At 38.3% G+C, this 22,364-nt stretch overlaps 2 protein-coding genes across 4 annotated transcripts in view; both read right to left on the reverse strand.

Moving 5' to 3' along the window:
* ASPM (assembly factor for spindle microtubules) overlaps positions 1–4,550 on the reverse strand; it is a 29,388-nt gene extending 24,838 nt beyond the window's left edge. For both annotated transcript variants that reach the window (XM_086842805.1, XM_086842804.1), the window contains exons 1-3: positions 4,099–4,550; positions 2,671–2,814; positions 956–2,300 (exon numbers count right to left, since the gene is read on the reverse strand). In XM_086842805.1, the coding sequence (XP_086698931.1) occupies positions 956–2,300; positions 2,671–2,814; positions 4,099–4,392 (1,783 nt within the window). In that variant the 5' untranslated portion in view covers positions 4,393–4,550. The remainder of the gene's footprint in view (positions 1–955; positions 2,301–2,670; positions 2,815–4,098) is intronic.
* A 200-nt stretch (positions 4,551–4,750) lies between these two features.
* On the reverse strand, positions 4,751–22,313 carry ZBTB41 (zinc finger and BTB domain containing 41). Of its 2 annotated transcripts, none has more exons than XM_086842829.1 (11): positions 22,205–22,313; positions 20,311–21,546; positions 18,947–19,154; positions 18,164–18,233; positions 15,661–15,808; positions 14,846–14,975; positions 14,167–14,262; positions 13,546–13,652; positions 12,037–12,142; positions 10,802–10,890; positions 4,751–10,048 (listed from the first exon to the last, which is right to left on the reverse strand). In XM_086842829.1, the coding sequence occupies exons 2-11, from the start codon at positions 21,431–21,433 to the stop codon at positions 9,405–9,407; spliced, it is 2,721 nt and encodes a 906-aa protein (XP_086698955.1). In that variant the 5' UTR covers positions 21,434–21,546; positions 22,205–22,313; the 3' UTR covers positions 4,751–9,404. The 2 variants fall into 2 exon arrangements, with proteins under 2 accessions (XP_086698955.1, XP_086698956.1); XM_086842830.1 differs by having other exon boundaries at positions 20,311–21,514; positions 22,205–22,301.
* Positions 22,314–22,364: the final 51 nt, after the last annotated feature.

A 22,364-nucleotide genomic window follows, 5' to 3' on the forward strand; every position in this document is an offset into this window, starting at 1 on the left:
ATGCAGATCATCTTAAAAAGCCGGACATTGAAGTGCATTACTGAAAGCCCCAAATCAAATCCAGATCACAGAACAGATCATTTTACTGAAGAAAGCGGCATGTGCTATTTTGACCTGAAAGTCACAATGAATTTTCCTGGTAGTTAAATTTTGCAAATTAAATTCATCTTTAAGTCCCAGATCCTCATTCCTTTGACATTCCAGAGCGTATTTGGGGTTAGAACAGTTAGAAAACCCAAAATAAATGGAAATGCAAGCTGTCAGCATTTTCTGATTTTCAAGCAACAAAGTATCAGCAAACAGTAAGGCAGAGAGAACTACACAAGGCTAACAACAAGTTAATCATAGACAGTAAAAAGCAGGTAGAATGAAAAAGACTTAGGAACTTTTTCACTGGAAGGGTAGTTAGAAATTATCACAGGCTGCCCAGGAAAGCGGTGGAATCACCATTCCTAAAAGTGTTGAAAATGTGCATGGAGTGGCACCTGGGGTTATGGTTTAGTGGTGAACATGGAGGTGCCAAGTTAGTGGTTGGACTCAATCTTCCAAGAGGTCTTTTCCAGCCTTCACAATTCTACTTCTGAAAATATGTGACAACAGCACTGAAGGCAAACATTCACAATGTAAATGTACATGTGACAAATCTTGTGCAGTAAGTTTCCAGAAAATTTGATTTACATACCAAGGTCTCTGCTCAAGAGCTGTTAGATACTTTACCTATTATTGTCATTAACAAATTTACACAGGAATAAAGCAAATTTGAAGCCAATTACATAACCAAAACTCTAACCTAGTTTTCAGTTTTTTTAAAACAGATACCTAACAAATTGAAAACATTCACATTTCAGAGATATGAAATATTGCTAGACTGAACTGTTGCTAGACAGTCCAGTTGCTATACACATTTCCTAATCAAAGGCATCTTTCAGAAAATGATAAAGGAAACACGGCTCACCAGCTTTCTTTCTCTGCCCTACTGTCTCTCCACTCATGGATTTGCAGGCTGATGGTTGTCTGGCCCTGTGTGTTTTATTGTCCATGCTAGAGGTAAGAGCTCTTTTTCTTTCCACTTCTTCCACATGCACTGCAACTGTACTGTTTCCTACGTATGTTTCACTTTTCCTCTTACGACACAAAGTTGATCCAGTAGATGAGTTTACATTGTCATTGTGACACTTCTTTTCAGATGAAATGGGAGCTATAACTGGAAGGTATTTAGATGTTTCTGCTTCCATATGTCCATGCACCACATTAACACATCCAAGTATTGCTTTATTAAGGCATTTTTTAGATTTTGGTTGGTGGGTTTCTGTTCTTGTTTCTTCAGTAGCACTAGGCTTCCTTTTTATGACAGTGACAGAAAGAATTGGGCGCTTTTTTGTTTGCTTCCTCTGAGGGGGACTGTTGGTCTGAAGTTCCTCTGCAGAAGGAAAACTGCAGTGATCTTCCTTGCGTTTATCACAATCAAATGCCTGTGATTTTACATTATGCAGCTCAAACACTTCATTTAAGCTATTTTCTATGTGAATATGTGTTTCTGTCTCTACACCTTCATCTTTACTCCATTTTGAGGGCAGAAATCTCTTAACAACACAAGTTTCTGAGGTGGACGATACTAATGCTTCCTCAGGCTTAGGAGTCTTTGATGGCTTATCTGACAAACTGTCCTTCACAAATTGATCAGGTGACAGAATTGGAAAAGGCTGTTCTATGACATCTATATCCACTTGATAATTGCCACTTACAAAAGCATCTGGACTCAAAATTCTCCTTGTACTTAAAACAGGTGCAGAGGCTGAGTGTTCCTGAGTGGAAAATGGTGAGAGTGTAAAATTAAGAACTCCGCCATCATTTGAAATTGGCAACTGTGCTAATCCAGCACAACTGGAGGCACTTTCAGGTTGCAATTGATTGTGCTCAGTAACACACTTATTGATGTTACAGATATCAATCTTGGACAACAACTCCTCATTTCCAGAGGCATCAATATCCCCAAACGTAGTAGACCTTCTCAGGGCAAGTGGCGTGTGAACAGTGTTGCCATGCTCCTCCAGCACTGGTGCAATAGGAGATGGAGGCAGCAGATTTTCTGTGCCAGCAAGAGGGTCATTTCCTTGGGATATACTATTCTGCACCGTGTTCTGATTCTCACATGACTGAAGGGGACTTCTAAGTCTCTCCACCTTCTGAGAAACTCGAAATGTTCTATTAACATTTTTATTTTCTGAAGTACTCTTCTTAATGTCTATTGCAGATGTTCCTGAAGAGTTCTTCTTTTTTAATGTATCCCAAAGACTCTTCTGAAAAAGAACCATAGATAAAAGTTAGTGTCCTAGCTTTCTAAATTCTTCTACATGTAAAAGTAAGCATTATTAGCATACCCATTCAAAGTTTTATAAAACTATAAAAAGAACTCCTGATCAAAAATTCACAATATCTTATTTTCAGGCTTGAAAACTATTTATTTGGTCTTGTTTCAGTTTTACTCTTTAAGCTGTAGTTTATTAGTACCTACTTTCCAACCCAATTAAAAAAAAAGTTGAGGACAATGGGCATTTCCATAGCATCATTTATTATTTTATAGTTGTCCTTTGCTGAATTTTCTAGTAATAAAAACAATATCAGAGATGCCAAAGATACAGAATTAAGATACAACAAACACACACTCACCTTTTTCTTTGGGGGCTGCTCAGCAGCACCCAGGAGCACAGCTTGATGTTTTATGACGTCATTAACAACAAAAGTCACCAGTTCTCTGATTTTTCCTTCTTCTACTGGTGTCCATGTGACAGAAACAAATATTCTTTGTCCTGACTATTGGAGGAAAAGAAATATTTAATATCTAGCATTTAGGTACACTTAGGTAATGTTGAAGATCCAGTAATCAACCAAACAACGAGCAGTATATAGAAGTAATATTTATTATGACAACATGAAATGATAAAAAATTGTTAAATGCTTAAATTCAGTTTTCCCTCTTTGACATGTAAATTTAAGCAACCCCTATCAAAAATGTTGATTTACTAAAAGGTTGCATACCTCTGAATCAAACTACGGTGGAAAACAAAAAAGAATACATACAAATATAACACACAGGAGAAGGCTTAAGTAAAGTTGAGTAGAAGAAATTACATAATTTTTTGTACATATTAACCAAATAAGTCTTCTAGAGTAATTTTGAGAAAATTATGGTGGGACAAATAATCAGAGGCTGATTAACTTAGGACCTTAGCTGATCCCAAATATAAGTGTCAATTTTTAAAGTCAAATCTGACATACAAGTGTCTTGAAAAAAAGTAAGACACTGCAAATTATCAAGGAAGTAAAGCTTTCTATTCATTATTCTATTCATTCATTTCTATTCTATTCCATTCATATGTTCCTAGAGGAACATATTATTCAAGCACTTTGCAGTGAGACTTTACCCTGGTTCTATAAGCCCATTGTTGCAAGAGATGTCCAGAGTGTTTCTTCCTCTCTCACAAACATTCTGGACAGTTGGATAATTCTGGATAATTGTAGATGTATGTTCGTTTAAACCGTTCTTTTAAAAACTGATATTGACTAGAATACCCACAGTTTGCATTTCCTTAGGTATCATAAATGTTTAATACTATTTTAAGCATGACTTGCTCTCTGTTGTGTCAACTAAGCAACGTGCAGAATAGTGAACTAGCATCCTCTTCCCTCAGCCCTTTTCCTTAACATACGCCCTGAAACTTTTTGACAGGCCTCTATCTTTTAAACAACATTCCTAAGGAACAGCTAATTTAATTTTATTTTTTTGTCCTCACTGTAAACACCTCTCTGTTGAACCAGGTTGTAGCGCTTTCGCAGCGTTGACAGCCCCTAGCCTAAGCGGCCCAAGCCCGCCATCCCCAGCTGCTGCCGCCCTTCGTGGCGAACCGCGAGACACAACCAACACGCACCGCCCTCACCGGGGCCACAGCTCTGGGGACCGCGGCCGCCGCACATCCCGGTGACTGGAGGCAGCCTCCGGGCAGGCCCACGCCGCGGCCAGCGCAGCTCCTCCCTCGCCCCCCGGCCCTGCGGCCGCCAGAGTTCCCAGCCGTCCCCTGGCGTGTCCCCACGCCGTACCTCCACAAAGAAGCGGCGGTGCTCGATGCTGAAGCCCCTGGCAGCGGCCGGAAAGCGATCGATGACCACCTCGGCATCATCCTCGTTGGGGTTGTCGATGCCCAACAGACGCGTACGGGAGGCGCCCACACGCAGGCGGCCGAAGCTGAGGAAGGGGGGCCGGGAAAAGTAGCTCAGGACCAGCACAGCGGATTCCTCATCCGCGTCCTCCTCGCCACCCCGCGGGACCCAGCGCCGCCGGGAAGGCTTGTTGGCGTCCCCCCGCGCCGCTGCGGTGACGGAGCCCGCGGCCATGGTCGGGCAGGCGCGGAGCGGCAGCCCCGTACAGGCAGCACTGCCAACCGCCGCTCGCGCATTCAAACCCAGGGCTCCGCCAATCCCCGCGAGGGCCGCGCCCACTAGTCCCGCCTCCTCGCCTCTCAGCCAATCCTAGCGCGGCTCGCTCCCGTTCCAACCCGCCCTCTCGCCCGTCCGCCAATCAGCACTCGAGGCTTCATTTAAACAGCCCGAGCTCGCAGGGCCGCGAGCACTACCCGTGAGATTCTGTGGGTTCGAAATCAAAAAACAAAACAACAGCGTGGAGCAACTGCCCTGACAAACAGCTCTCCTCCCCACACTGAAAAAGAAAATAACGAACTAAGCAAAACCAAGATTTTTTTTTTTTTTCGTAAATAAATTTAATTTACAAAATATTTTAAAGTCAAAAGTAGAATGAGACACACACAAATCCGAAGAAAACACCGGCCTCATCTGCTTCTTTAATGAGCTTTGAAATTGAAAGACACAGAATACTGTGTTTTCATGCTGTTTAAAAACAAAAGGGGGCAGAAATCAAAGCTTAGTGCAAGCACCCCTGCAAGAAATCCTGTGAAGCACACAATGTTAAGACAAAAGAACCTTACTTTTCCATAGCAAACAAAATTACACATAGGACTGGGTACTTTCACGTTTACAGTATACTTCCTAACTTTTCCTTACAGCGAAGGATTTCCCCTAAAAAGACAATCTTAAAGACTTCCATTTAAAATACCAACCTGTACAGATCACATTTAAAACACATTATTTCAATATACCAGTGACAAAATATTGAGTTCTTTTCACTTTTTTCTTTCATATAAAAGGACCAACATTTAGCATGATCAAAACGGTAATGGAGGATTAAAAAAAAATCTGTCGTTTTTACCTTTAATCCATCAAAACCTTTTAAACCAAAACATTTCTAATGAACCATGAAAAAGACTCTTTTGGCCTTAAGCAAGGTGACCACCCTGCATTACATTCTGCCAGTGACACTCTTCGATGCACATGATGAAGTAACCAAATATTTGGGAATTTGTGTCGTAGAGCAAGATCCCACAGGCCAACAGTCACCAGGACCTGCAGATAAATGCACTCTGCTTCCCTTTAGCCTCAGGCATATGGGGAACCCACAGTCTGGATCAGGCATGCTTGTGTGCTCCACACAGAAAAATTTCACAACATTTTACTGTTATCAGGGGAAAAAAAATCGTATTAATCTACATCAGAATTAATTCATAATTCTACATTCATGAACTCCTACACATTAGTTATTTTAGAAACTTGAGGGTCATTTATTCCTTAATAGTCCATAACATGTTTCATATTTGATCAAGCACATTGCAAGGTGACTCCTTTGAAGCGTTCTTCAGTTCTGGAGGCTCCTTGACGTTTTTTATAGGGAAAGAAGCTCAGCTCTTTGATGACTCCAAGTCCACCTTTTGTCATTGTGGACTGGCACAGCCCTTCTTTAGAAGCAACTACTGGAATTATAATCCAGACTATAGTAGAGCTATATTTTTAAGGAAACCTCTGCCTTACAGAAAAATATCTTCACCATTACTGATATTCAGCATGATAAGAGCCCATGAGGGATACACCTCTGTAAGAAAAGTGTCAGTGCTCAAAGAGGAAATTCCAATATAAATAAATAAACTGGACATAAAACACACTAAAATAATTAAAGGCAGTAACCCAGTCTACAACCAGAAATTTGTATAGCAAAAAAATATAGAATTTAATGTTTGAACAGAAGAAGTAAGTTCTCAGAACAACAGAGCAGTCTGGAATACCAGCATGGACTCCACTCTTCTTCCCAAAGGTCAGCATGCAGAAAAGACTTTTTGCAATGTGCAACTAAACACTCCTTAGAGATCTTTTTAAGAGATACGTGCTTCTTCCTTCTTTGGCAATAAACACTCAACTGATCGAGGGACTGCCAGATAAAACATTTATTGTAAATGCTCCCTCCACATCAACAGCCCACACGCTCTCTGATAAGCACATATTAAAATGGGGAGAGCAGCCATCAAGGAGTTCCAAAGCATGAGCTGAGGTGCAGACCTCTGCTCTTCAACCCCAGTCTTCCTAACAGGGACAATCTTCTATCAAGCAGAAACCAGATACTTTCACCTACCAGATGAAAGAATTTCCAGTCTATGAAAATTTACTTTGCCCACATATGAATTTTAAGTAGATGTAAAGCCATACAAATTATAGCTCATGATATAAAATAAAAACTATGTATCTAGCACATAAGCTTTCTTACTGTCTTTCACTGTCAACTGGCAATGATCCAGCCTGACCAGCAGGTACAAACACTAACTAGTAGGGTTATCTGCAAACAAATGAACACCAAAGAACTAGTAGGTAATTTTTTCCAGGAATGACTAGTAATTCTGGTCACCCAAACAGCAAAGAGCAAGCTCATTTTTCTGAAAAATTAGTCCTTTGTAAGTCCATTTCTTGTTGGGCACACACAAACATGGAGCCCTTTGAAAGTTATTGACCTTTATGTTTTCTAACTAAACAACTCAACTAGAGGAAAAAGCCATTCTTCAGAATAGATATAAAAGGCACAATTATGAAAGAATTTTTTTAAAGGACATTATCAAGTATATATGCTCCAAATTCCATTTCAGTGTTTTCTTAGAGTGCCTTTCAAACAGACTGGACTTTAAAAGAAATAATTATTTACGAACCACTTCAAAGCTACTGTTTTGTCAAAATCATACAATACTTATTTCTACTGTAGAACAGAAAAGACAAGATATAACAAAGAATTAGGCTTTTAGTCTGAGCACTGCACTGACACCACTGATTGAGTTACTTTCAACAGTTCCATTACAAATAGAAATTACAGTAGAAATCATGTGCACATGAATAGTATGAATATGATACACACATGTAGACTTGAAACTACACATAAACCAGCCATTTTCAAGCCATGGAGTGTAAAGGTGACAGAAATAGTTTTATTTTGAAAGGAGATGAAAGGTGGAATTAGAAAGCAGGAAGAGTAGTACTTGATAGTGTCCTTTCAGAAGGTGGCATTCAATGGCCTTGTTATTGCTGTGTATTTGCTAGTCTTCAGCTTCTTCCCAGATCTATTTACAGCATGTCAGTGTGAACATTCCCAGAGCACAGCTCTAAATTTTACTTTAGAGATACAAACATAGAACAGTTAAACATATGTAGTCCTGTTTTAGAAACTGAACTTTTAAAGTTTAGGACTTCTATTGTGCTTCTTTGGCTAAGTCCTATTTAAATATTGGTAACATTTAAAGTTCTATAGCTCTGCCACTATTTAACAGCTAACAGAAATCTTTGGTGTGCTTAGGTTAAGAATCCACTAGGGTACAAGCTTCAAAATATAAACATTCAGGCAGTTCTGGCCCCTCTCCTGCAAACTGCTTAACACTTGAAGCAGATGATTAATAGAATCTAACACCAAAGTATCTGAATAGAGTCTCAAATGATCTGTGCCTCTTTAGAGTTTGTAGAACTGTGATAAGAGAGTCATCACAGCTCACTTGTGCTCAGGTCATTGAATAAATTTAACAGTTAAAACAATACACATAAATCCAGCTTCCTATTTTAAAGATTCTCTGAGATAATAATTTAAGAATAGGGAAAACTGTGGGAAAATTTCAATCTTAATTCTCATTTTAGTAAAATGGGAATATTACTATGCAATTTTTGTGAGGAATTATGAAGATTATAAAATTACTTCAGATACTTTCTTTGGCATCATATTCACCAAACAAACACAGAATAATTGTTTTTAAAGTAGACTTAAAAGAGAAAACTTGATGAGGTTAAACTATACTAGATTTCATGGTGACACCAGACTTGTAATTCCAAACAGGTTTTTTTGAAAAAACTCTTATGTCTAGTAAAGAAAGAGCTAAAAATTAAAATTAGACATAAAATAGTCTCAAGAATTTAACTTTGGTTTATAAACACAGTAGTACAAGAAAGTGAGAAACAAAATAATTAGCAACTCACAAGAGATTTATAATTACTGATTTTTTTTTTAATAGAAATTAAGAACTGTTCTGGAACAGTCTTTAAATTTCTCTGCTATCACAGATAATCTGAAAATGGGCACATTAATGTGGGACCCTGATGTCATTTATGCTCTAGCAAGGGTCAGCCATGTTAATCCTTTGTGACTGTTCATGGATTAAAATGACCTTGCAAATACTCCCATTTCTTTTGAAGTTAGAGTGTGGGGTACACTTTAGAAGACAAAGAAGATTGAAAAAGCAAGAAAAAATGCATCTTAAATTTATATATAATACTAAGTGTAGAAAATTAGACCATACCATTGTCTAGCTCTTCCCATATTCAATATTCGAGATGAAAGAAGAACTAAGAGGCCAAATTTAGGCAGCCTAATTGTACTCAGGGGGATCATTGAACACCTTGTTTAGTGTCTTCATAAAGTATCATAAATCACTTTTCAGAAGAACCTAGTGCCTGTGTTCACTGGCTAGGCTCCAGAGTCCAGCCACCTATAAAACCCTCCGAAAACGCCTCAGGTTCGAGGAAATTATATATTAATTTCTGCATGAAGCATAATTCAAAATTTGTGTTTCATAGCCCTGCCTGCCCTTTTTATGAATTTTAAATAGTCCTTATTCTTTTAGAATGCTTTCTATTCCACTTAAAACATTAGCTCAAAGTCAGATGCAGAAAGGCAATCAATTTTTTAAATTAATAGCCAGATATGTAATTACATTTTCAGCCACTATCCTTAAAAGATATTTCAGAGCATTATTTTTAAAAGACCATCTATAAGATTTTTAAAAACTCTTAAAGAAACACTCTTTCATATGCATCAAAATGTGCCTAAATGTTCAAATATCATGTAAACAAACTTTTTTCCCAAAATTATGCAGAAGACTTAATGAGTCCAAATAAAATATAAAATATAAATCTTAGGTGCCATATCAGCCTTTTGGTGGCCGATGGCTTAGTAAATTTGGTGGAATGTTATGGTCTGATCATGAATGTTCATTGTTTGAAATATTCTGTACAGTTGGAGTTGTATCTAGCCCCAATAAAGTTCCAAGATATGACTGGTCTCTAGGATCCAGCATTTGCTCAGGCCTTACAGGATGAACAATATTTGCAGGCTGTGGAGTCAAGGTGTATTTCTCGAGGAAGGAGAGCTCTGTTGCTCGCTGATAATCTGGCTGCTCTGGCTGTGGGGGAAGGATGCCATGGGACTGAGAGCCGTGCTGCACCAGCTCTGCCTGGGGGTCTGGCATGGGAACAGGGACCAGAGTCACAGGCACACACACTTCTGGAGATACATTCTGCAGCAAAGTTTTGGCTTCTGATTCGTATGCTTTGGATTGTTCGACATACTGTTTAGCCTCAGTTTGGTAAACTTTGTCATCAGAGGTGTACTGCACTGGTAAGGAGACTAGCTTTTCTTCTGGAGAAGATGCCAATGCCTCTTCTGCAGCCTTAGATCCATGAACGTGATCAATATGATACTTCAGCTTGTCTTTTCGTTTAAATGTTGCATTGCAGTGTTGGCAGTTAAAAGGTCGAGCATCTGAGTGAATAACCATGTGTTTGGTTAATGTCTTCTTAATTCTGAAAGACTGGTTACAGATCTGACATTTGTAGGGCTTCTCACCTGTAAAGGCAGAGAAGTAACCATTAGTTATTCTGAGTTAGCATCAAATCACACATAAATAGGTGAATACCTTCCATGGATTATGACAACAAGACCTACATCAATTTTACTGAAAACAAAAAAAGTTTAGCATCTATTCTGGAATCAAGAGAGTCATCAGGAATTTGTTTAGAAGTTATATTGGCATACTCTCATACTCTTCTCCTTACATACAATTCTCTCAATACCCTGGACATATGTTAGAATACAACCAAAATTAAAAAGCTGTCTTTTAACTGTTACGATACTGAGATTAAATGAGGTCAGTTTGTACACCTATACATTTCAAAAGACAATGATTTTCCTAAACACAAGGCAGAAAAAGCAAAGTCGAACAGGAAGGACATAATCCTTTCAAGAGGGAGTTCACTCCTTGTTTAGATTACCACTTGAAATGCAGTAATCTCTGGAGCACAGAAACATTTAGAGGGTCTGGGCAAATTTGGCAAGAACACACATAACAGTGAACTAAAGGAGGAGGTGCAAAAAGTGTCCCACAAATCTGAGCTGAGATTATCAGTATTCCAGCTAAACTATCATAATACAGTATTCAGGAATAGCCAATATATGGGAATTAATAAAATCTTGCTGCTTTCTCCTACACATCCTCAATGCTCCACAACCATAATGAACAAAATAATTGAATCAATAGTGATGCATAAAAATACATTCCTACGTGTTTTGTGGTTTAGTTGGGGTTTATTTTCTTCTTACCTGAATGTGTCCTAAAATGCATTTCCAAACTTGATTTCCCTTTAAAAACTTTCTTACAGACTTCACACTGGTGAAAAGTTGCTTTATATCTTTAAAGAAAAAGAAGACATTTCATGTTTGTTTTTTTTTTGTAACCAACGAATAGTAAAGTTATGCTTACAGTCCTTTCTGGAATCTTTAACAAAGAATAAAATAGCTAAAGTACAAAATGCAAAATAGCTAAATACGAAACTTTGCAAATTTCCCCACTTTTGTTCCTGTTTCCTATTACATATTCCTGTTTTACATATTACATATTCCTGTTTCCTATTCCTATTATAGGAACATTTCCTATTCCTTATTATTGCCTTATGTTCCTATTTCCTATCTACATACAAATAAGGTCAATTAGATTCTTTTCAATATTCAGTTTTATTCTCTGTTGGGATGGCACTTAAGTATTCAAGGAACAAAAACCATTAAAACTTCTTATTTAACCCCCAAAATCTCCTTAAGTAACATTTTTTTGCCAACACCCACAAGAAGCTTTTACTTTGACAGAATCAGGCCATAAATAAGATTCTAGGAATGGTAGAATTTCTAGGTAGGCTAGTGCCTACCAAGGGAAAAAACCAGAATAAGCACTGTACTGTACTTTTAAGTCAAACATCTTCAATGGCTCCTACACAACACTAATGAGTACTAACAGCTAAAACATATCATTTGAAAAACAACCAGAGCAGTTTTTCAAACAAATTTCAAACCTCTGAGAGGTTTATTTTTAGAGCTCAAGCGTTTTAAAACCCTATTGCATTTTCAAGTTAGAGACACAATTCAGGTTCCAAAGTTTAACCTCCTTTCAGAGCCATTAATCTGATGCCACTGCCTAAAACACCTTAAATGTGTGATAATTCTCCCAGTGCTTACATGATGACTAATAATTCAGTTTTAATTAGTCTGCAATGAAAATATTACAGGAAACCATCAATTAAGAACAACACTGAGACAGATAATTGACAGATTAAAATCTGATCCTTTTAAATGCTTTTATTTACTTAACTGTGCTACAAAGGAAATACCTATCTTAAATTGTAGAGGCAATTTTCTGACATCCCTTTCAAACTCCAATTACATCTCTATGAAGACTGAGGTACAGGCATGACAAAGACACAGATTAACAGAATTCCGCTCATACATGCAACAAAATCAGTTACACTACAGAAGTATTTATGCTGTTGTAAAAACTTCACACTTACTTCTGCCAAACTTTTTCTCCTAGATGAACACTTTTATAATGAACAGTAAGGTGATCTCGACGGCCAAAACATTTTCCACATTCCTCACACTGATGTGCTTTTTCACCTACAAGGGCAAAAATTCAATAAATCTTGGTGAAGTATTTTTGGAACTTATTAAATGTCTATGACCTATAACCATGTTTCCAAAGTTCACCCAATCAAGCTCTTCCACACCTCACTTGGAGAAGGACTCTCTCTTATTAAAGAAGAAAATTTAGGAAGCATGGTGGCTCTCTCAGAGTAAGCAACTGTAATATAGGACTAGTCCACATCATTCCTACAAAGAACTTTGTGCTCCAAGTCAAGAGGCACTTCCCCAAACGCTCACTGCATGGGAGGTACAAATGACTGACTGGGAATGTACTTTCTTCATTATGACCTGAAATGTGGCACCTTCAATAATTCAGCTGTTTTAAAGAGAGGCTTAATGAAACATACCAATTATTTCCAGCTACTAATTTGTATAATTTAAAATTACACCTCAGTATTTATCATTTGAATCATCCTAATGGACATAGTTACCTTTTTCTTTTATGATGTTGTTTAAAAGTATCTTGATGCTTTTTAGTCATCTTGAGATCTTCCACAAAGTGGCAGAATATTTCTTCTCGTGTAAATAGGGGTGTGGACAGTCAAATAATGTAACTTTCTAGAGGGTGAAAAGCAAATAGAGCAGAAAAGAGGATTTTTTTTTTTTTTTCATAATTTGATCTTTCAAAGATTTCTTTATTTCATAGCAGACATGTTTTCAAACACCAGGAAAGAAGCTGTCTTTCACATTAAGACTCAGGAAGTTTAGACTCTGATCACTTTCATAGTTCCATGCTGCCTAGAAAGTATTTTGCCTCCTAGAAGGTCGCATTTCTTCTGGATCCTGCTGTGAAAAAGTCACTGGTAAATCTTTGCTTTTCCTATACATTTGATAACCTTTCTACTCTTAGAGCAACAGATTTTTTTTCTTCCTCCTGATCATCCCCATCTGTTCATAGGGCTGATTCCTTCAGCCTTCCTTTCCTCTTTCCCATAAGGAAGACTTCAGAAACACCTCTCTGATGTTCTTACATTGAAGTGATCAGTGTACAAACTTTGACAGAGACTCTGACAGCTTCTTCTGTGTTGTGGCAATGTTTCACACAATTGCTATTAAAAGAAAGAAATCCGAAATCATTAAAAAATCCTCCTTTTTCACTTTTGCTTTTTGTATTTATGATTCTTAAAGCAATTAATTGTTACATGTTTTTGACTGTCCCTCAACTTTCTATGGTATCACAGAGGGAACATTTGGCTTTTAAACCTTTAGAAAGAGGTAAGATTAACTCTACTTTAGTAGACCTTTAAGAGTGGCAGGAACTTTTATCAGGCTTAAAACACTGCATGTACTGAAAAAAAAAAATCCATAATTAACTTTTTATGTGGTTTTATTTCAAAATAGTAATTGTGAAGCCAATTTCCAAAGAAAATACCTACCTGAATGTATTTTTTTGTGTTTTGTCAGATGGTCATGCCGAATAAACGTTTTCCCACATTCTTCACATTCATATCTCTTGTCATCATGATGCACTCTTAGATGAAGTCTGCATATTTAGTCATAAACATGACCATAAAATGCAATTTTGTTAACATATGTTAACATAACAATGTACTGCTAATTCAATGCAAAATAGCAAAAAATGCAGTCTAATGCTTCACCTAAGTATCAGGAAGTAACTTTCAGCTGAGGTGCACCTGAATTGTTCTTAGAAAGCAAGAGAGAACTGAGCTGAACTCTCTTATGTGAAATTAATTTAGTGGGATATTTTAGTCCTCTGGTTATTTTCTCTTTGAATAACAAAAACACACAAGTTTTACATGTGCAAAAAACTCAACTTTGAGAAAAGATTTTAGGAGATTTTGTTTAAGCCACTGATGTATTAAAAATTAAATGAATTCTCACAGATTAGTAATAGATTTTTAATACTGAAAGATCTTTAGAACATTTCGCAATGCTCTCAGAGGTAGAGTACATCAAACACATACTAAGAATAACATGAGTGTGTTTATATCACCAAATAAGCAAAACACTTTAGCTTGTTTAATAAAAATCTATACCTGTAAGAGCTTCCATGACGAAAACTCTGCCCACAAATACTGCAAAGATGAGGTTTCTCTCCACTGTGAATTCTCAGATGTTCTTTCAAAGTTGTTCTGTTTAACAAAGCCAGTAAAATTTATTTTTAAGCAATGTCCCTGACACTTTAAAGTGAAGCATACTATCATTTTCTCAATTTCTTTTATTGTGATGGATCACAATATAGCCAAATGACTGTATAAACTCAGATATACACAATGACACATGCATTCAAAGACAGTTTGCAACCTATTTACTGAACCAACTGGGTCTAGAAACAGTTATCAAGAAAGAAATAAAACACTGTCCCAAAGTAAATTCAGAAACATACATTAAAAACAACATCTTTTCCAAAAAATTGCAAGATGTTTTTGCACAACAGAGAAACTTAAGTTTCTTAACAGCAGGAAACTTAAGTGAAGTGAATGAGAGGTAAGACTTTCTTAATATATATGAACTTCATAATTCATTACCTAGAGGTGTCACCCTTAATTTTAGAGGTGATCAGAAAATCCCATGCTATCTGTGGCTCTGACACTACCTTTTAATACACTAATGCTCTGAAATGCTCTCACTGGTGTTAAGAACTCCAAGCATATTCAACAGCAATCTAAGTATGCTAAATGTTGCTGAAGTTCAAGTAGTCAGCCAAGTCCTTACCGTTCCCTGACGGATTTCCCACAGATGAAACACGTCCATTTTCTCTTTCCCCCATGAGTACATTCTATGTGGCGTTTCAGATTCCCTGTGTCATTAAACTGGCGGCCACAAATATCGCAAGGAAAAGGCCCTACAGGGAGACAGACACACAGAGGAAGACTGACCATCAGCTAAACTAAACAAGCTCAGACTGGTTACCTTTGAAAACTCTCATCAATTTACAAAGCAGAAGTTTTGTCTAACAAATATTCATCTTTAGTCAGCATATTTTAGTTAGATTCTGTGAGCTTTCTGCTAAGTTACTTCTAAGATCTTGCATTTTGGCAAATTTCATGACTGTAAAGCAAAAATTTAGAATTCATCGTCCAAAGCAATTAAGCCCACTTAGACCACCTGAAAGAAAAATTTCTTATCACCCATCTAGCTCCTACCCATCAGAAATAATCAGTAGTATAAAAAAGTCTGCAGAATACTTCAGGAGGAAAGGAAAAGGTCTTTTGAAAACTTCAGGAAGAATCTGACTCCCTAGCTGAGAATCAATTCTGTGCTAAAAAGTTGTAAACCAAACTAACCTTAATTCTTCTTCCTCCCCAAAATTCTGACTTTTTTTGGGTATAAGATAATGCCTCAAAAAGACAGCTGAACACAAAAGTAAAAACTTAACCAACAAAAAAACCCTTAAACAACTCTCCCCCAAAAGTGAAGAGAGAATTGTAAAAGGAGGTGGGGTGGAAACCAGACTCCAGGACATAAAATGGTGGGGGAATGTTTTACTTTAAATCTAGTGTTTACATGTCAAAAGGAGGTTTCTATACCGAGATGGAATTTTTCTTGATGTTTCAGTCTTGCAAACCGGGATTTAAAATGCTCTTCACAGTAGGTACATTTGAAGGGTTTATCCTGAGAGTGAAGGATCATATGCTCTTCTAAGTGAGGTCTTCGAGTGAAAGATTTTTTACAAATCTGAAATGATAACACATTTTGTCAAAGATACATCAGTTATAACCAGATTCTTTTCCTATTCATAAACTCATAACAGTTTATTTCATCTGCTCTCTATGCCAATGTAAGATTAAACAGGTATTCTTCAGAAACCTACTCTATGCCAGTATGTAAAGCAGTGGAGTCAACATCAAAACCAACCTGTGCTCTACATAAACCATAGTGGACTGTACTGTATAGATTAGGAGGCAGATCCATGGCAGCCTAAATCAACTACTGGCAGCTCCTGCATGCAGTTACATGTTCCTCCCCACTCCGTCTTTCTGACTCCAGCGCTTCCCAGACTCCCTTCCTACAGTGTTTCAACACATTAACTCAGCAGAACATAACCCAATGGAAAAAACCAAATAGATTTGGCTTGTTTTTGGATGCTGAAACAGTTTAGTTGGACCTTAATAAAAGTCACTGTAGTATAAGCTACTGTAGAACCAGAGTCATATATGTTCCTTTATTTCCTCTGCGAAATTCTCTGACAGCAGATATTAAAGAAAAAATGCCAGTATCAATGAAGATATGTAGCTCAAATACATTTTAGAACTACAGGACCATCACAAGCCTCAAAACATGTGTGCTTTTTAGTACTGCTTTCAGATTAACCAAAACCTAAATGTTCAAGAATTATTAGTAGTGACTTAAGTAAGCACACAGTGCAATTATGGAATTGAATCCACAGCTCAAAGTTAGGCATTTAAACCAGGTATTACAATTTATCATCAGGGTCCTATGCTTCAACATAAATCAACAGAGTACTCACATATTTCCCTGTGAGACTCCTGCTGCTGTTTATGACAGCTCAGCTGAGCACTACAACTCCAGGACATAACTCCTGCAATCAGCTTCTCAGAGCACACATGAATATGGAAATCAAAACCAGCAGCTTTATTTGTTTAAAAAATCATTAATGTTAAATATAGGTGTAAGAAAATCACATATTTGTACAAAGTATAATAGCTCTCTTGCTTTTCCTTACTATTAACATATATTGTTTGTGTAAATTTGCTCATCTTCCTCAAGGATTAAAATATGGTCAGCAAGTCCTGTTGTTTACAAACAGATTACAGCATAAACCAATAACCTTAGTGAACCCAGTAGCTTAGCATCTGTGGCACCTTTGCCCTCAGAAGACACCACACAAACTGAAAATAAAGCACAGCACCCAAGGGTCCTATTCAATGTCCAGCTGCTGTAAAAGTTGGAATTCTACCTGCTTTTAATTCAAGTCCATTTTCAATGCACACGAGCTGTAAAGGAGCAGCAGCTCACTTCTTTAAAAATTTCTACTTAAAATTTTCAATTTAAAAAACAAACCCATATACCAGGAAGTGGAGTTTATCAAATCACTCATCTGGTAACACACTTTCACCAGAAAGAATGTCAACAATGTTGCACAATTGAGTCCAACCACTGAAATGTTTCTTATCTAGTAACAAACAGAAACTGTAACACATTCACACAATACAACTTCACCTGGAAGATAACACCCTTTGATGAACCCTGTAATAACCTTGAACCATGATCCCCACCAGAGGCACAATGAACAATACAAATTCCTACAGCTGATATCTCCCAACATCCAACTATATGTTTACAAGCGAAAGTTACAAAACAGAGCAAGGTTTGAAATTATGTTACAGCCCCTAATTTTACAGACATACAGCAGTAGACAGCAGCTTGCATAAATGAAACAGCTGCCCTAAAAAACAAAATGGAAACCAATTTCCTTAAAAAAAAGAAACAACAACAAAATCCCACATCTGAAATCTTAAAACATTATTTGGTAGCATACATATAGAAAATGGAAATTCTACAAACTCCTTTTAAGAGGAGATATAGTTTCACACATATACCTTTCCCAGGGAAAATCAATTCTGTGATTATACAACTAGAGATAAATTTAGTACAAATTTACAACTCTGTTGACTTTCACATGAAGTTAAATGAGAAAGTGTTTCATATTTAACATATACTTTCCTCACAATTGAGAGATCCCTCCTATAACAGTATACTTTACGGTCAATGCTTGATGTGTGTAATTAACAGGAGAGTAAATACTGTTTTTAAAGCATTCACTAGTCTATTAATCTGTAAACCGATGTATTTGAAGAAATACTTTAACTATTTTAGAATTCAAATTGGAATTATTTATCTGACCAGAGGCCGTACATACAGAAAAAGTTCAGTCCTTAAATCAGTAGCTAGAGGAAATGTATCCCTTAGAAAGCTTTCTGAGATCTCACAGCATACACCAGATTTTCATTAAAGTTCACAAAAGGTAAACTCTGTATGAAAAAACAAAAGTATTGAAGGATTACTTACATCACATTTCCAACCTTCACTCTTTGTCTTCTTGATAGAAAGAAATTCTTGTACATTCTCTGGATGAAACCTAGGAGAAAGACAGAAGCTGAAAGCAGTCATGGCTTTCCAAGATGAAAATAATCCAAATACTAAATATCTATTTCTAAGCTTTATATGTCAAAGAAGTTGATCACCACACTGTCAGAACAGAATACTGATGCTAAAACAATTTTAATGACATAATTATCTGGAAAGAAGTGTTGACTGTGGACTCCTGTAGAACCTCATACAACATTTGATAAGACAGAAGGCAACTTCAACTTATGGATGTTTACAAAGAAAAAAAGGAAAAAAGCAGTATGTAAATAAGAATACCTTATAATTAGACCTGTCATAAATTATTTATCTAAAAGAATCTACACAGGAATGGTTTAGACATCTACTATTATCAACAGCAAAGCACTGATATATAGAACTAAAGAAGGTATTTTACTCTGCCTTCAAATCAAAAGCAGTACAGGTAATTTTTAAGTCTGATGTGTTCTGACTGTGCAAGCTCATCTGAAAGATTCTAAAATTTATAATAAAAACTTTTGGCAGAACCATAGAAACACTACTGCTATTTCTTACAGCAGATTAAGTGATACTGATAATCCCCATGCCCTTTGAAAAGGCAGTTATTTGAAATAGTTATAAAAATAATGCAGAATATGCTGTGTTTATATATATGCTTATCTTCACTTATTTTAAAATGAAAAAAATGCTTCTTCAGAAATACCAGACACATTATGTCATACTTGCCTCTTCACGTGCTTCGCTAAGGTCTTTTTGCTTGCATGCAGCTTATTGCAGTAGGGACATTTGTGTTCCTTCTTATGGAAGTCAGTGTCACTGGAGTGTTTCTTTCTGTGCACTGTCAGGTTGGACTTGGTTGAGTAGCGCTGGTGACAAATATCACATTCAAAAGGCTTCTCACCCGTGTGGACGCGTGTGTGGCTCTCATATTTGCCTGGACAACAAAGTCAAATCTGTTAGCATGATCTGTAAAAGCTATTACCTGCAATAGGCATGTTTGGGGCTTTTTCTATAATCTCTCTCACATGTAGTCAAGCTCTAAATACCCTCCAATGCATCTGAAGGTTCTTACTGGCTTACACCACTGAAAACTGCCCAGTGCTCACCTATGTGTTTGATCCATCTTCTATCTTCCTATCCACTTCTATCTTCCTATAAGTCTGTGCGAGGGTTACAAGTCACTCTTGTTCAACCTCACAGCAGTCTCTTCTTAAATACTGCACATTACACTGAGCATAAGTACCTCTGCAGAATGGGGAACAGCCTCACAACAAACCGGTAATCTTAAGGTACTTTGAAATACCAGAACACTGAATGAAACATAGAAACCCTTGTATATTATCTGTATTCGGGACCCAACATACTACCAGAAACAAAAATGATACTCTCTCATTTCTTTCACATGGCTTGTATTCCCTTTTCTGTTTGCCACTTTTTTCTGAGGACAAAATTCTGTCCTGTGGATAAATCTACCTCAAGTCAATAGCAGCCTCTCTGCTTTGTCCTAGATTTTATTTTATTTTCTGTAGAACATACATGTATGCTGCTGTATAGTACTGTAAATTTATGAACTTCTGAAGCTCAAAAATTTAACATACAAGTCAACTGTCCATTGTAATACAAGCTTATAAAGAAATACTTTATGTATCACTTGTTTTAATGTGTGCTTGTCATGAATTTTTTTGAGCACTGAACTAGAATTGTAAGTTATGAAAGTGTAAAGACAAAAGGGCTTCCAATGTGTGCTGAACCAAAATGTACCATTCCAACCCTAAATACTCACAGGCCATTTATTTCTGCACAGTAGCTGTGCTTTTACATACTCTGCTAACAATCAGAATCTAGAGCAGTGGAAGAGAAATAAATGTAGTATTTGCAGATTTTTAAAATAATGTGCTCAGATAATTTATTGAAACTATTTAGCACCACAGACATAACAACTTCATACACTTCAAGAAAACAGCAGCCCACTGGATCATTGAGATGATCCAGAAATTCTTATATTCACTCTCCAGGACAGAGAAAAAGCTTGGTTTATTTCCCACACAAACAGCACCACCATGAACAAGATCAACCTAACTCGCTCTTACCTATTCGATCAAACTTTTTGTCACACTTGGGACACTGCAGTAGTTTTTTGCTACTGCTCTGAATGATGACTGGAGCTAAGCCTTCAGGAATATTCCCCATTGAGTCAACTGCCTCAGAACCCTCTTCAGCATCATTCTGATCCTTTTCGCTTTGTTCTTCAGATTCTGAATCTTCACCTGACATTTCCTCTTCCTGACCATCTTCATCCGCATTGCACTCACTTTCACTGTCTTCAAATTCACTTTTCTCAGATGTCTCCTTGTCAGAACTGACTTTTTCCAAATTGCTGTCAGAGGCATCACTGCTTTCATTGTCACTAATATCAAATTTAGCTGGACATTTACGGCTTCTCGTGGAGCGTCTAGTGGAAAAGCTGGCCTTCTCAACCATTTTTAACCCATGCTTTCGTTCCAGGGAAAGGGGTCGGTGGGCTTTAGCCAAATGATTTTCTAAGGACTTCTTGTAGCAGAAACTTCGACCACAGAAAGTGCACTGATGACTATTTAAAAGTTTACCTGTCAGTTCACTGAGTGTTTCTACTGGTGTAGGTGTATCAGTTACCACATCAGTCTGTACATTGGAAACACTTTCATTATTTAGTAACTTCACTGCATCTATGATATCTAAAAACTTTGCTGCTTCCAGCACTAATGGAATTTCATTTTTATAAACAAAAAACTCAGAAGTGTAAAGAAACTCAAGCAAATGTTGGAAGACAGAATGAGTTACATGATCTAATGTGACAACATCGGTGCTTGGATTTTTGCTCAAACAGGCATGAAAATAACTACTCCCAACAGCCACAACAACCTTATGAGCACTAAATTCTTTTCCTTCTACAATTATGAGTAAATCACAAAATGATGGATGTTTCTGTCTATCATCATTTAAGTATTTAAGTAGATTTTTGTTATACTGCAATGAGCTTAGGAGCTTTCTTTGTTCAGGTGACGGTGGAAGTTCTTGGGAAGATTCGAGCTGATCTGCAGGAGCTACTTCTGCAGACTTGGAGACAATTTCTTGTGCACAGTCCACTACAAGAATCTGTTCTGAAGTATCTTTCTCATGGCCAAGACGAACCTTTTCATTTAGAGTTGCAGCGAGCCGTCTCCTTTTCTTCATTGCAAAAGCGCAACCTCAGGATCAGGAGCTTCATAGGTGACTAGTAAAGAATTCCCGTTAAGACTCGGTTCTGCTCCGGACCTTAAGAAAATATGCAACAGTAATTTCATACTCTGCAAAAGAATTATGACAAGTATTACTCTTAGCACTTAAACATTTCATCAATTTTTAATAATGCTTTCTATATTTCACTGTTATTTTTATGCATCTGCATAACTGAGGCTTTTATTAAATCGCTAAAAGCTGTTTGCGTCGCAGAGCACGGCATAGCCTGCTGCGAGCCAATGAGCAGACACCGCCTATTATTAGCTCTGAGGCGGCGGCCGGGCTGGCTGCGCTCGGCTCCCGGCGGCATTTAGCCTGCGCCCCACTCCGGGACGGGCGTGTACTGTTGTTACTATTACACCGAAGCTCGTTCTCTTTCCGTTTCACCTCAACAGGGCAAAGCAACTCCAGCTGCTCTTCGGGACTGGTCGGGCCGGATCCGCCCGGCGCCCGCCGGGGCCGTCTGGCCCGGCCCTGCCGCGCCTGTCCCCGCCGAGCGGCCGCGCTGCCCCCGCCCAGCCCGCGGACCCTGGGACGTTGCCTTTGTCCCCTGCCGAGGGCAGGGTGGGGCCCCAAGCGGGATCAGCAGCACCGAGCGGGGGGGCACCGAGGACGCCGCGGTCCCGCGGTGCTTAAAATGGCCGCGCCCGCCCCCCTGTTCCGTCCCGTCCCGTCCCGTCCCGCTCCCCCGCGCTTCCCCGGCGCGGCCCCGTCCGTCCGTCGCACCTGCGCGGTACCGGGTGCTCCCCGGGGCCGCTCGGCCGCCCAACGCTGGTGGCCCCGGTCCGGCCCCGCGCCCGCCGCTTCCGGGCCCGCCGCCCGCGTCAGCGGGGTCACGGCGGCGCTTCCGAGCGGGGCGGGGCGCGGCGGCTGCGCGGGCGGGACC

The sequence above is a fragment of the Cyanistes caeruleus genome, chromosome 9, assembly GCF_971803275.1.
Source record: "Cyanistes caeruleus chromosome 9, bCyaCae1.hap1.1, whole genome shotgun sequence".
Taxonomy (NCBI): Eukaryota; Metazoa; Chordata; class Aves; order Passeriformes; family Paridae; genus Cyanistes; species Cyanistes caeruleus.

Excerpts from the sequence above, each read along its gene's own strand:
- ZBTB41 (XM_086842829.1), bottom strand. The coding sequence starts at position 21,433 with ATGAAGAAAAGGAGACGGCTCGCTGCAACTCTAAATGAAAAGGTTCGT. Across the intron at positions 18,234-18,946 it reads TTAGCGAAGCACGTGAAGAG|GTTTCATCCAGAGAATGTAC; the intron begins GCAAGTATGACA and ends TCTTTCTCCTAG. Across the intron at positions 14,263-14,845 it reads GGGAAATCCGTCAGGGAACG|AACAACTTTGAAAGAACATC; the intron begins GTAAGGACTTGG and ends TTTGTTAAACAG.